Source organism: Limanda limanda, chromosome 19, assembly GCF_963576545.1.
Source record: "Limanda limanda chromosome 19, fLimLim1.1, whole genome shotgun sequence".
NCBI lineage: Eukaryota > Metazoa > Chordata > Actinopteri > Pleuronectiformes > Pleuronectidae > Limanda > Limanda limanda.
Genome location: NC_083654.1, coordinates 18,404,391 through 18,417,941, shown reverse-complemented (window position 1 = coordinate 18,417,941; position 13,551 = coordinate 18,404,391). Strand labels below are relative to the sequence as shown.

General features: G+C 41.2%; 2 protein-coding genes across 2 annotated transcripts; both read right to left on the bottom strand.

Moving 5' to 3' along the window:
- Positions 1-1,371: 1,371 nt before the first annotated feature.
- On the bottom strand, positions 1,372-7,122 carry aqp10b (aquaporin 10b). Its single transcript, XM_061092986.1, has 6 exons — positions 6,765-7,122; positions 5,920-6,046; positions 3,894-4,031; positions 3,623-3,741; positions 1,810-2,027; positions 1,372-1,703 (listed from the first exon to the last, which is right to left on the bottom strand). The coding sequence occupies exons 1-6, from the start codon at positions 7,092-7,094 to the stop codon at positions 1,508-1,510; spliced, it is 1,128 nt and encodes a 375-aa protein (XP_060948969.1). The 5' UTR covers positions 7,095-7,122; the 3' UTR covers positions 1,372-1,507.
- A 1,227-nt stretch (positions 7,123-8,349) lies between these two features.
- On the bottom strand, positions 8,350-13,412 carry hax1 (HCLS1 associated protein X-1). The gene is made up of 7 exons (XM_061092997.1): positions 13,240-13,412; positions 11,972-12,231; positions 10,691-10,866; positions 10,064-10,127; positions 9,848-9,981; positions 8,928-9,048; positions 8,350-8,825 (listed from the first exon to the last, which is right to left on the bottom strand). The coding sequence occupies exons 1-7, from the start codon at positions 13,302-13,304 to the stop codon at positions 8,752-8,754; spliced, it is 894 nt and encodes a 297-aa protein (XP_060948980.1). The 5' UTR covers positions 13,305-13,412; the 3' UTR covers positions 8,350-8,751.
- Positions 13,413-13,551: the final 139 nt, after the last annotated feature.

Genomic DNA, 13,551 nt, shown 5'->3' with positions numbered 1-13,551 from the left:
GATTGACTCGAGCGGCGCTTTCATCCGCCAGGGGGGGGGGGCTGAGGCTTGCAGCTTCTCTCTGTTTATGAGCTGAACTGTTCTCAGATCTGTTCGCATTAAATTCACATCAGTGATAAACAAGAGCAGCTGAGACCATAGATATATATAAAGACTAGATGTCTCGTCTGCGTTGCCGGCCAACGGAGAAGAACGTCCGCACATGGCGGCCATCTTGCTACAGGGCAGCTCGCTCACTCATAACATTGTGTTGGTAGTGGTAAATAACCATAACTTGCTCAATTTCAACCGATTTTTAAATGGTTTGGTTTGTTATAAACGTCAGAGATGTAGATATGACACTGCATACTTATGAATAATTATGTTATTTTCTAAAAAAAATTGAATAATTTATGCAGTGTCATATCTACATCTCTGACGTTAATAACAAACCAGATAATTTAAAAATCGGTTGAAAATTGAGCAAGTTATGGTTATTTCAAAAGTACATGTACCACTACAACACAATGTTATGGGTGAGCTAGCCATAGATATATATAAAGACTAGATGTCTCGTTCGACGGAGCCGGACGTCACCACATGGCGGCCATCTTGCCAGAGGTTGCTCGCTCACCCATAACATTGTGTTGGTAGTGGTAAATAACCATAACTTGCTCAATTTCAACCAATTTTTAAATGGTTTGATTTGTTATAAACGTCAGAGATGTAGATATGACACTGCATACTTATGAATAATTATGTTATTTTCTTTTTAAAAATGAATAATTTATGCAGGGTCATAACTACATCTCTGACGTTTATAACAAACCAGATCGATAAAAATCGGTTGAAAATTGAGCAAGTTATGGTTATTTACCACTACCAACACAATGTTGTGGGTGAGCGAGATGCCCCTTAGCAAGATGGCCGACACGTGCGGACGTCTGGTTCCGTCGAACGAGACATCTTGCCTTTATATATGATATCTATGGCTGAGACTGTCAGGAGGGTACGGAAGCCTAATGCTGCCAAACCAGAAAAGAAATGCATGCTATAATACATTTTCTTCACGTTATATTTTCACATTATAAGATACAAACTTATCACCTTATAACACGATTCGCTTCACGATATGAAGTGAGAAACACGATATAAGTTTGTCTTACGAGTGTGAAAATAAAACCCTGTAAATGATCTGCTTACGTTTACAAGTTATAACTGATACTGATCTGTTATTGTTTTTCTGGCGTTGCAGATACACAAGTGAAAAGTTTGACCTGATTCTGGCCCTAAGGACAAATAACAGGGTCAACAAAGTTTGTGGGATTCACTATCCAAGAACAATAACTGTCTGATTCCAAGTCATCATAAATATCTTTTATAACAGGACAAGATCATTCAGGGGCAGTTATTTGTATAGAATTCCAAAGAAACTATCTACAGGTTCCAAATACAAGAGTCACATATAAAACATTTACACAGTTTCTCTGGGTATCACACGTTTACTGTTCATGACACATTTTCAGCTTCATAATTTGACCCCATTTTTTTCCCAGCCTGGCTCCACCCCCTCCAGCTCCAGCCCCGGCTTGGTCTCAGTCGCCTCCTGACACGACGTCTGGAGAGGATGATGGACTTCGATCATCAGTTGGTAGATCAGTGTCCCCAGCAGAGCTCCTCCACAGGGGGCCACTATGGGAACCCACCACCAGCCTCCTCCGGCCCTGCAAGGATTCATCAAAAGTCATTAATGTGGAGCAACAAAGCAAGAAACCAGTGAAAGCTTTGACTGTGCAGACAAAAGCAGAACCCCGATGGGAGATGACTAACGTGAAAACATCGACTCCCCAGCCGCCGATGTACGTGAACAACCGAGGCCCGAAGTCCCTGGCCGGGTTGAGGGCGTAGCCGCTGTTGGATCCCATGGAGATGCCGATCACCAGCACGGCTGCTCCCACCAGGACCGGCTGCAGCCCATCAGGGACGGAGCTGTTCCTCCGGTCCCCGAGGGCCAGCACACACAGCAGCAGGGCGGCTGTTCCGATCACCTGGAGAACACGGGGACAATGACCCGGTGAGCACACAGCTGATGTCAACGTTTCTATTTATTGTTTCCAGAGGTGTAAAGTAACGAATTACATTTACTAACGTTACTGTAATTGAGTAGTTTTGTGTGTACTTTGTTATTTTTTGAGTAGTTTTTGAAATGGGTAATTTTACTTTTACTTAAAGGGACTCTTACCTTTGTTGCATTTGAGAATTACAGCACATTCAAATCATCCCGCCTTCCTCCAATGCCCCACCCCCTCGTTCCCATCCGCGGTGTTTTTTTGAAGAAACTTTATTTACAAGCAGACTTACAACCTACTGCCTCCGCGCACGCACGTGAGTTTTTGTTTACCAAAGCAATGGATTCGGATTCAGAAGCACCGGTAAGTTATATACATTGATGACGCGGGCCCGAATGCGCCACAAGAAGCAGACGGAAAACCTGCATGTCCATGCAGCAAACAGACAGGTCTGTCGGCCAATAAGGTCCTTCGGTCCGAAGAATTTTATTGGTTGAAGTTTTCACTAAATATTATGAGAGTGAAATAATTGTTTGTTTTTACTCCTGGTGGGTCTGTCTTGCATTTTAGAGTGTCATTACCTTATTAATACCAATTTAACCTTATCCAAAAAAAGTGTAAAAATGCAACAAAGGTAAGAGTCCCTTTAAGTGGATTTTGACTGAAGTATTGTACTTCGCTATATTTGAAATTACATCCGTTACTGAGTAAAAAAAAAAACATAGTTCAAGGCGCAAGGCAATTCTCACTGCAGTGGTAGACAGTGAACACGTTCATTCCAACAGCAAGGCACACCTGCCAGTAGCGATCTTTTCCGTATTATTCAGGAAGTGCCTGAAAAACTTTGATTTGTTGTGCCTTTTGTTTGCAGGGTATGAATAAATAAACAGGCTAAATTAGCAATTATAAAACAAAATAAAAAAACATTTATTTTAGTAATTGATACATATGAATTACAGTTTAAGGCAAGGGGTAGTGATGAATAAAGTTCTTTAAAAAACAAGTTAAGTCTTTCATTCTCACTTTCCACCTTAAAACTAAGAAATGAACTGAACTACGAACTAGTTCGGGAATTGAAATGGTGAATTATGAACGTTAATTATTCATATTTACTTGTATGAACTGAACTTTGACCTAGTTCACGAGACGTGGGAACTTGCACAACACTGGTGGTAGATGCTGCATAGAGTGGATGATGGAGTGGATGCAAGCCGCCGCTGCATTAAATGTTTAATGATTGACAGGTTTAATGTCATTGCACTTATATTCGTAAAGATTCTCCTTTAATTAAAAATAACTGCTTTTGGATTGGATTTATGACCCATTGTCCTTTTTTGCACTGTATAGCAGCGGCCCCCATCAAGTTGTTGGAAGTAACTAAGTAACTTTTACTTAAAGTACATTTTAAATGAACTACTTTTTACTTTTACTAGATAGATTTTTAGATGGGTACAGTTACTTGTACTTAAGTTAAATTTCATCAAAGTAAAGGTACTTTTACTTGAGTACAATATTTCAGTGCTTTTTACACCTCTGATTGTTTCTCAAAATGAAAACCAGTGTCGGTGTCTGACCTGGTCCACGACCCCCCCCCACTGACTGAGGTAGTCGGCTGGGTAGGTGGAGAATATTCCTGCTGTGGCCGTGGGACCCGTCACGGTCAGTTCCCCCCCGCTGTACGACCGGATGGCGTCTGCAAACATGTCATCACACAAGCAGACATGTCAACCACGCCAACGCACTTTATATACAATATTGTCGACCATGGGGGGGGAAATAGTGAAGGTTTCTGTGGGTTGGACCTGTGCTGTGATGGTGATTTGTGGTGAACTGTTGGAAGCTCACCGTAGTACTGCAGAGCGACGGTGGCGGCAGCCAGAAAGGCCCCGAGCACCTGGAAGAAGACGTAGAGAGGCAGCTTCATCCAGGGATGTCTCCCCAGGACGCACATACTCAGAGACACAGCAGGGTTCAGGTGAGCACCTGGGGAAAGGAAAACAATTATATATGAAAATGTTGGACTTTACTTTGAAAAACCTCCAAATCCAGTAAAAATGTTTGATATTCAGTATGTAGGTAGTCAGAGAGCTCCTGAACACAGGCATATCAGTATCCTGAAATGATCTATTTTCTACAGTGAAAATCCTGAAATGATCTATTCCACAGTAAAAATGTTGAACTTTACTTTGAAAAATCTCCAAATCTATGCAGTTAATATCACATCATCACCACAGCACCTGCACATACAAAGCAACACCTGAATAGCACCAAGGATTTTATTAATTCAGTGCAATATTAAGTCAGAGCCTTTCCCCCCAGTGTATTTATTGGGTTTTTAAAAATATATTAAATAAGACAAAGAGATAATATTCAATGTCTGAAAGATGATGAGAATCTAAATAAATGATAGATTAAAGCAAAAGTATCTGTCATATGGATTTCGATTATAACCAGCATTACCACAGTCCAAGCAAACAACCCATCTACAACGGCCATTGCACCGGTAAAGCAAATTTTAGATTACTTTACTTAAATACAATTTCTGATATTTCTAGGACTGCAAAGCAGCACTGGGTTGGCCCGAAGAACATGCATTATGAAGCGTTGCATGCGTTTTGCCTGAAAAAAATAAATAATGACTGAGGAAATATTGACACATAGAGCTGCTCAGGCTTGGACTCTGATCATGAGACAGAAGTTTGGTGGTGATAGGACAATGCACAGTGGAGTTATGACAACATCATCTCCTTTGGCGAAGGATGAACTTTCGCCGTACCTCAATGTTTACAAGGTTTGGGGAAATGTCCCAATTCTGAGAACGTCACCTTTGCAAGACATAAAGATTCCTTTGATATTTGACCACTGACACTGCAGGAGTGGAGATGTTTGTTTTCAGGCTCAGCATCAAAGGATTCATCGTCCATGTATGTCCGCGTTACAGAACATCGTGTTTTAATGGCCTGTAATCAAACTTTGACGCCACGCCACGGTCACACCGTGTTTTAAAAAATCGATCTTTTGATAACTTTGTATCTCCATCTTGTTGTGATGACACTCATCACAATTTGAAGTTGATCTGATTAAAGCCCTGGTACAAGTACCTCAAAGTAAAAATGTGGAATATGGCCAAAATGGCCACTAAATGCAAAATAGCAGGCTTCCTGTTGTGTTTTTCCTAGTGCACCTCATGACCTTTTTGTTTGTCTGCAATTTTTGTGAAGATCAGTCAGTGCCTGTCAGTGCTCGGGCCCTAATAAGTTAGAAATGATAGTTTTAATACCTTTTGCATGCACATATAATCTTCCATCAACAAGTTTTAACCTGAACATGTTTGTATTTCTGATCTGCACAAAGTAGGGAGGGGGGGGGTCTGGTTGTTTCCCTTCTGGCTCAAGTTCAGCGATTTGATTATTTTGTGAGAGCAGGAGTGAGTCGTACTTTTTTAATAGTTGCATCAAAAAACAACAGAAGAACTCCCTTCTGCCATGATTTATAAATATAGATTTACACATCACACTCCAGATCTGTTAAAAGAAAAGATCCTCGGTGCAGCAGGGCCAGAGATTCACACCATTTTTATTCCGAGGACTCTTGATACTGACTCAACCTGACTCCTTCATTACCCACAGTGCAACTCTCCTGCTGACTCTTAAATCCTAGATTCAGATTAGGGACACGAGTAGTGACAAGCTGAGATGAAGAGCCGGCTGCAGAGCTCCGGGAAACTCTTCCTTCTAACTCGACAGATTTGGTTTTCTCCAGCTGGTGCCGACTCAAATCACATCAGTTGAGGACATTCATCAGATTTTCTTTATGTTTTGTTTCCCTTTGAATAAATTAATAACCCAGTGGACGTTGTAAAGTCTCTCACCTGAAACTCCACGAGACACAAAGACCCCAAACGTTACCCCCAGGGCAAAACCCAGATTGATTGACAGGTACTGCCCCTTCTTATCCTCGGTCGTGGTCACCTGGGCAACGGAGCCACATCCAAACAGCTGCAATTACACGACATGGAAATATGTTATTGGGGGAACGAGTAACGACACCTGGAATGGAAACGACACAGTTCACACACAATATCCTGACACAGGTAATTAACTTCACGGTGTTGTCTCGGCCTAATCTCTGGTTTTATCAACTTCATTTCCAAGGAACTGTTTTTTACGACTCCAGTTGTAAAGGAGAGACGTCGATTAGATAAAACTAAGTGTTCAGATAAAAGAGAACCACACAATCGCAACGTGCAGAGATAAAGAAACATCCCTGTCCATCTTTAAATAACACACACACACACACACATATATGACAGACTCCTGCACTAGCTCTTTACCCCCCCCCTTTAACACTCTCCTTCTCTCTGTCTCTCTCTCTCAGGCCAAAGTCCTCAGTTATGTATTGTGAATATTCACTAGCTGCATCAAAACAGATTATAAAAAAGTCACCATTTGAAATACTTGATGTTGATGAAGTGAGAATTTGGATTAAACGACAAAGACAACATCTATTTGTTTGTAATATTAACAGCTTAATAAAAAGATGCATTCACTGTAAAAGACCAAAAGGAAAAGGAGAGTTTGTGTATGTTCTTACTTCAGAGAGTGAATCATTTACTGTATTTTACCCTCTTCACACATTAAAAAGAAAGATATATACTTGAAGTTAACCTCATTTACTCTTTAACCTGAACCTTTATTCTTTAAAGGATGTACTCACTATGAGGACGTAGACTCCGAGGCACTCCGCCATGCACTCCCTGACCAGCTGGTTCCGGATCTGACACTTCCTCAGCAGCCTCTCCATCCCCGAGCTTTCCTCTGCAGCGTCCAGCCACAGGTGATCAGTCAGAGCCGGGTCAGAGCTGGCGTCCGGAGCAGCAGACCCGCAGAGCACTGCACCGCCGTGTGTCTGACCGAGCAGAGTTTGCCCTTTCATACTGGAGCCGCCGGCCGCGTCACTGGCTTTATGGCTCAGCCGAGGCGCAGGCGGGAGAGGAGAGTAACTGGAACATAGATCCCAGCAGGACTGAGGGGAGGAAGACTTCATCTCACAGAACTGGAGTCTTCTACCTGATGCTGCTTCCCTTTGGTTTGGTTCTCTGTGACCTCACCTGGTTGGAATCGGCTCTTGATTGTTCTTCTCCTTTGATTGGTCCTCACAGGATCGGATTTTCCTCTTTTCAATCAAGAAAATCATTTCTGAGAAATCAAGCCGAGTGGGCATCTTCCTCGTGTACATTATTTTTGTATCTTTCTAATAACTTAGTACTTTGTGCGTCTGTATAATTGATCATAACACATAAGCAGGTAAATTAGAGATGACTACAGATTTAAGGGTAAGCTTCTTGTTTATGATGCATCAAGAAGAAGAGCTCAGAGTTCAACTACAGACATTTTTTATGGCCCGAAATCATTTCCAGTGTAGAATAAATGAGGATGACTATATATTATAAACGCAGCCTTCACACGTGTTATTTAATCTTTCTTTGTTCACATGATTTTTATGTTTAAAGAAAATGCAGGAGGTTTTTTAAGCTCCTGATGTTGACAAATAAACAAGTTCAAACAGAGAAATAGACAAATATCAATGGTTGTAATGTAAAGTGCAGATAAGTGAACATCAGAGAGCCGAGAGCTGCAGCTGATTCCAGGTATCTGTGAGAAATATGGTGCTGAAAACATAAAGATAAAAGAGATAAACGACGACTTATTGTGGGAATTGACCTTTTCTTATTCTTAACAACAGCCACTTGTGTTCATCTTTACCTTCAGTGATTTCATGAGACTTTAAATTAAGCAAGTTTCTCTAATGTTCCTTTAATCATTTATGATAAAAAAAAAAATTCTCAGTTTTGAAAACATGGCTCCTCCACCTGCTGAGGCAGAAAAGACGAGTTTAAACAGGAGGGAATATTAATGTCTGTATTGATTTAAAGCTTTTAAAGATAAAGACTCACTTTAAAATAAAGGACATTCATGATTCTAGGAGCTTTATGTGCCAGAAGGGAACAGAAGTTTGTGAGTAGCTGACGGAGAACACCTGGGTCAGCACCATGAAATTTAGTTTCTGTATATTTATTAACATGGTTTGGAATGAAGGTGCCATAAAGTCAAGGATAAATCCTGTTTTCAGAAAGCAGCGTTATCTCCACTCACCTCTCGATGTTTCACACATGAAAGAGAACCTCGAGTGTCAGAGACAGAAAGTTCCTTCAAGCACAAGTTCAAAGGGAAACTTTCATCAAAGGCCTTTTTAATTGACTTTGATTTGTCTGACATTTAAGAAAAGGGAGAAAACTGAGTTCAATATATTAAGACCCTTTATTTGGTTCATCACACTCATAAACATACATAAACACGGGTCTGTCTGCGGGAACATACAAAAATAAAATATGCAATCGTGAACTGTTCAATCCCTGACGTGTGGCTACGTGTTCGGGTGGGAACCCGGCGTTAACATCGGGCCGGTGATCCGATAAATAAATTTGGCAGCTGTCTGTCTTTAAAAGCGTTCTGTCCACTTACAGATCTAACCTGTGAAAACTCACAGCTCTACTGACGCAATAGAAGTACTATTGCAACAACACATCATCAGTCGGGTCAAACTAACCTGTCTCCCGACGGTCTAAACCCAGCTCACGTTCCCTATTAGCGGGTGAACAATCCAACGCTCGATTAGTCCAGAGAACAAATGGACCAACGTGTTATTTAAACCCTCCGAAGAGCTGGGAAAACAACGAGTCATCATCCCGCAAGTCTGAAAAGGGCCGTTGACCACCTGGAATAAAAAACACAGGGATACGGATGATATAAAAAATATAAAAAAGTTCCAAACATGTAGAGTTGAGAGTTTAAAAAGAGCCTGTGTGGATGAACTCACCGGGTAGACCAGGACCAGGTCGGTCGCCGGGTCGCTCCAGGACCCCGGGACCTCCTGAGCGGGTCACTGTGGTTTCCTCATTGCCTTTTCCATCGCTGACTGTTCTCCTCTCCTCCACAGTCTGACACACAAAGACACACAAAGACACACAAAGACACATTAACTCACATTGCAACTGCATCCAAATTAGTGTTGGGGGGAAAAATCGATTCTGTTCAGTATCGCGATATTTTGCGCCCGCGATTATATCGATACTGTAGCACAAAGTTATGCAATATTTAAAAAAAAAAAAAAAATGATTTACAATTATATATGTAACAGCCCCTGGCTGGCAAAGCATGACAAGGAGAGTTTCAGAGTTTAAAAAATACCTAGTGTGTATGCGGAAAGGATGTTCTCCACTGCAGGAGATATAGTAACGGCTCAGAGGAACTTTAACATCTGAGCATGTTGACCAACTCCTTTTTCTGAACAAAAATGCCAATATTCCCAAATTAATTTAACATTTTGGGTCATGACCTTGCAGGTCTCAATTTGATCCTTTGTCCTGAATGTTCAAGGACAAAGTTTTTGCACTACCCTTTCCTAGTTTTTGCACTTCAGTTAATGTGTAGAAGACAATGTTGTTCACAGAATTAAATGTGACATTTGAAGTGAGTTGAGCAGTCTTATTTTCCTCATTTTTTGTAATGCCTTTTAATAATATGGGGGACATGAATCGCAATATATCGCAGAATCAAATCGCAATACTATTGAATCGTGGCCCAAATATCGCAATACTATTGAATTGTCAAATTTTTGCCAATTCCCACCCCTGATCCAAATATTAGATAGGTCCAAACAGTACTGAAAACTAGTCCCATCATAGTGGGATGAAGTGAGCACGTGGAAATATGCTGTATGAAGATAAACGTAATTACCCCGTCAGGTTTCACCACCTTGCTGATGGAGACCGACTGGAAGAACGACTGGATTCTGGGCCGACTCTGCGCCTGACCAGCAGGGGGCGTCAGAATCTTGTCCAGCCCCCCCGCGGACACGGCAGAGTCCAGATCTGAAGACGATGGACAATTTAGTTAGACAAACCCCAGACACCACAAAGTACATTTACTCAGTTTATTACAACCATCCTTCACCTCTGTCTTCTCTGTGCCCCTCCGCTGGTTGTTTCTCAATCCCCTGTTTCCAGATGTCGTAGAACTTAGAAGATATGAAAAAATATGAATGAGCCTCTGAAACTAGATCATGAAAGAGACATTGAAATGGTGGATGGTGTCTCCATAGACATATATAAAGGCTAGATGTCTCGTGTGCGTTGCCGGCCAACGGAGCCGGACGTCACCACATGGCGGCCATCTTGCTAGGGGGCAGCTCGCTCACCCATAACATTGTGTTGGTAGTAGTAAATAACCATAACTTGCTACATTTTCAAGTTACAATTTTCAACCGATTTTGAAACGGTCTGGTTTGTTATAAACGTCAGAGGTGTAGTTATGACACTGCATAAATTATTAATTTTTTTTAGACAATAACATAATTATTCATAAGTATGCAGTGTCATATCTACATCTCTGACGTTTATAACAAACCAGACCGTTTCAAAATCGGTTGAAAATGTAGCAAGTTATGGTTATTTACCACTACCAACACAATGTAATGGGTGAGCGAGCTGCCCCGTAGCAAGATGGCCGCCATGTGCGGACGTCCAGCTCCGTCGAACGAGACATCTAGCCTTTATATATGTCTATGGGTGTCTCATTCACCTTGGAAAAAGGGCGGCCATCTTGTCTGGGCTCTCTCTGCGCTCCGGGCTGGGGCCCTCGAGTGTCTCCGTCAGGGGTCTTCAACATGAAGTCCCTCAGGGGGTTCCCACTGGATCCCCCCCCACCGTCCTCTAGTCTGTCCTGAGATGACGGCGGCGGCGTGATGTTGGGAACACCTTCAACATAAAGGGAAAAGAGATTGAGATGAAATAGCACAAGGAAGCAGAAACTTCTTGATCAGGCCCTGGATGATGATGTAAGATTTAGGCGAAAAGGATCTATTGGCATACATTTTAGATAGATAGATAGATAGATAGATAGATAGATAGATAGATAGATAGGTAGATAGGTAGATAGGTAGATAGGTAGATAGATAGATAGATAGATAGATAGATAGATAGATAGATAGATAGATAGATAGATAGATAGATAGATTACTTATTCATCCCCGAAGGGAAATTAAGTCGTCATAGCAGCCGGTATATTTGAGTACAATAAAATACAATACAATAGAATAAAATAAAAAATATTGAGGTAGAAAGAATAAAAACAAACACAAGATAAATAGGTAGATAAGGTGCAGTGGCAAGATGATGTTAATAGTACTGATGATATGATGGTAATGTTATTGTTAGACAGTATATAAAAATAGTACAGTATATATAGTATATAAAATAACATAATACATATTTATATATGATAGTAATTATACCAATATAATAGCAGTATATAGTAATAATGGCAGTAACAGTATATATAATAGTAATATAATAATAATTATAATTATAACATGTACACATGTATAAATATGTGTATATAGACTTACATATACAGAGAATATACAGAGAGTATGATATAATATATGATATATAGTAGAGGTATAAATATAAGTATTTGACTATACAATAGATAATATAATATACTATGAGTGTAAGAATATATAGATAGAGTGTGCAATATAAAATAATCCTACTGATGTTTTCACGAGTGTGTTTCATCTAAATTGTACAAATACTTTTTTATTTAAACTCTAAAATTGGTTCTTTATATTTAAATACTTTATATTTACATCGGGAGCGGATCCTCTCTACGGAGGCCGCCATGTTTTTTTTAAATTTCATCTTTTGAGTTTGCATGATAACTGAAGCCACCACAGGTTCTCCTCCATGTTTGGAAGGGGAGGGGGTGTCAAGGGGTGTTCAGCTGCAACGTGCAACTTCACCACTAGATGTCCTTCTATTCCACACCCTGAACCTTTAATGCTAGGACCAGTGTTCGTACCGAAGTGTCCAGACTCGAGTGCCGAGTCCCAGTGTCCCAGCTGGGAGAAGATCTCCTCCATCTCCCGGAGGACGTGTCCAAACAGCGGCGGCTCCTGGATCCTCATCCCGTCTGGACCCAGGCTGAAGCCGAACCTCAGGGCGCTGTCGAAGGGATCCTGCTGCCCCCCCCGGTCCGCGTCATGGAAGAAGCCATCCTCCTCTTCATCATCATAATCATCATCGTCGTCGTCATGGGTCATGGCATCGAAGAAGGGGTCCCTGAGTGACACAGCACAAACAGCACAACTCATCACAAGCTCCTGATTAATCCTCATGTTGATGTTGTTCAATCCCAGATCAGTTTGGATTTGGCAGCCACCCTGTTAACCAGTAGGGACGGGGGAAAAATCGATTCAGTTACAAATCGCGATTCTTGTGAATGACGATTTTAAATCGATATGCTGCCTCCCAAATCGATTTTAAAAAAAAGAACAAACATATTTATTGGTTTATACCAGGGGGATATATTGGGGGAGCAACATCACCCCAGAGCATGTTGACCAGCTCTTGTTTTTGCACAAGAATCTAAACATACCCAAGCACTAGCTTTGCATCGCCTACATGCAAACAACAATAGCCTACTTCTTGTTTATTTCAAAGTTTATATTTTAAGTAAACTTTTATTCATTCTATTTAATTTACCTTTTATTTATTGTTTAAAAGTAGCCTAAGTGGCTTACATTTCTTAATCTGTCAGTTTGTGTGCAGTTGACAGGAGCTATACAATAATAGGGCACATTTTTATTTATTTTCTCTATTGGCTGCCCGGCAGTCATTAAGTTAATGTTAATATTTGAAATAAAACTGGTAAAGCTCTAAGTGAATTTGACTGTGTTGTATTTGAAGGAATGATTCAACATCTTTCCATGGTCCAGTATTTAAAAAAAAAAACATGACCAAAAGAAATCCCAGGAAATCGTGATATCGAATCGCAATACTTACAGAATCGCAATATACATCGTATCGCCACCTAAGTATCGTGATAGTATCGTATCGGGAGGTCCCTGCCGATTCCCGTCCCTATTAACCAGTGGTCCCAGTGGTCTCCTATGGTTCCCTGTGGTTCCCAGTGGTTCCCAGTGAAAACCCAGTGGTTCCCAGTGGTCTCCTATGGTTCCCAGTGGTTCTACTGGCAGATAAACACTCAGCCCTCCCTCCATTAGCTAACCGTCCCACTTCATGCCCAACTCCTGCTAGCCTCTGTTAGCTTAGTTTAGCTAAACTCACCTCCGGCCGCGGTGGTGACTTCCGGGAACCGAGAAGAACCCGCGGAACAAATCAAAAACGCTCATTTTGCGACCGAGCGGTGACGTCACGCTGCGAATTAATTCATAACTTTAACAGAAACTATTTATAACATGTGAGTTCAAAGGAACATCAAAGTGACGCAGCTGTCAACAGTGCCGTAAAGGAGTTACTTCCTGATGACGTCAGTCGTGGTAACGGCGCGTTACCGTAAGTATCGAAAAGAACGCGCACCCGAAATAAGTAAAGACACTTAATTTGGTTGGGGTGGATAACTCAACACTTAAAGGTTCA

What these genes read in the sequence shown, in the direction of transcription:
- hax1 (XM_061092997.1), bottom strand. Translation starts at nt 13,304, where the DNA reads ATGAGCGTTTTTGATTTGTTCCGCGGGTTCTTCTCGGTTCCCGGAAGT. An exon ending in GGGGCACAGAGAAGACAGAG is followed by an intron (nt 9,982 to 10,063) that starts GTGAAGGATGGT and finishes CATCGTCTTCAG; the next exon opens with ATCTGGACTCTGCCGTGTCC. An exon ending in AGGTGGTGAAACCTGACGGG is followed by an intron (nt 9,049 to 9,847) that starts GTAATTACGTTT and finishes TTTGTGTGTCAG; the next exon opens with ACTGTGGAGGAGAGGAGAAC.
- aqp10b (XM_061092986.1), bottom strand. Translation starts at nt 7,094, where the DNA reads ATGAAGTCTTCCTCCCCTCAGTCCTGCTGGGATCTATGTTCCAGTTAC. An exon ending in TCGGAGTCTACGTCCTCATA is followed by an intron (nt 6,047 to 6,764) that starts GTGAGTACATCC and finishes GTGTAATTGCAG; the next exon opens with CTGTTTGGATGTGGCTCCGT. An exon ending in TGGGGAGTCGATGTTTTCAC is followed by an intron (nt 1,704 to 1,809) that starts GTTAGTCATCTC and finishes GAATCCTTGCAG; the next exon opens with GGCCGGAGGAGGCTGGTGGT.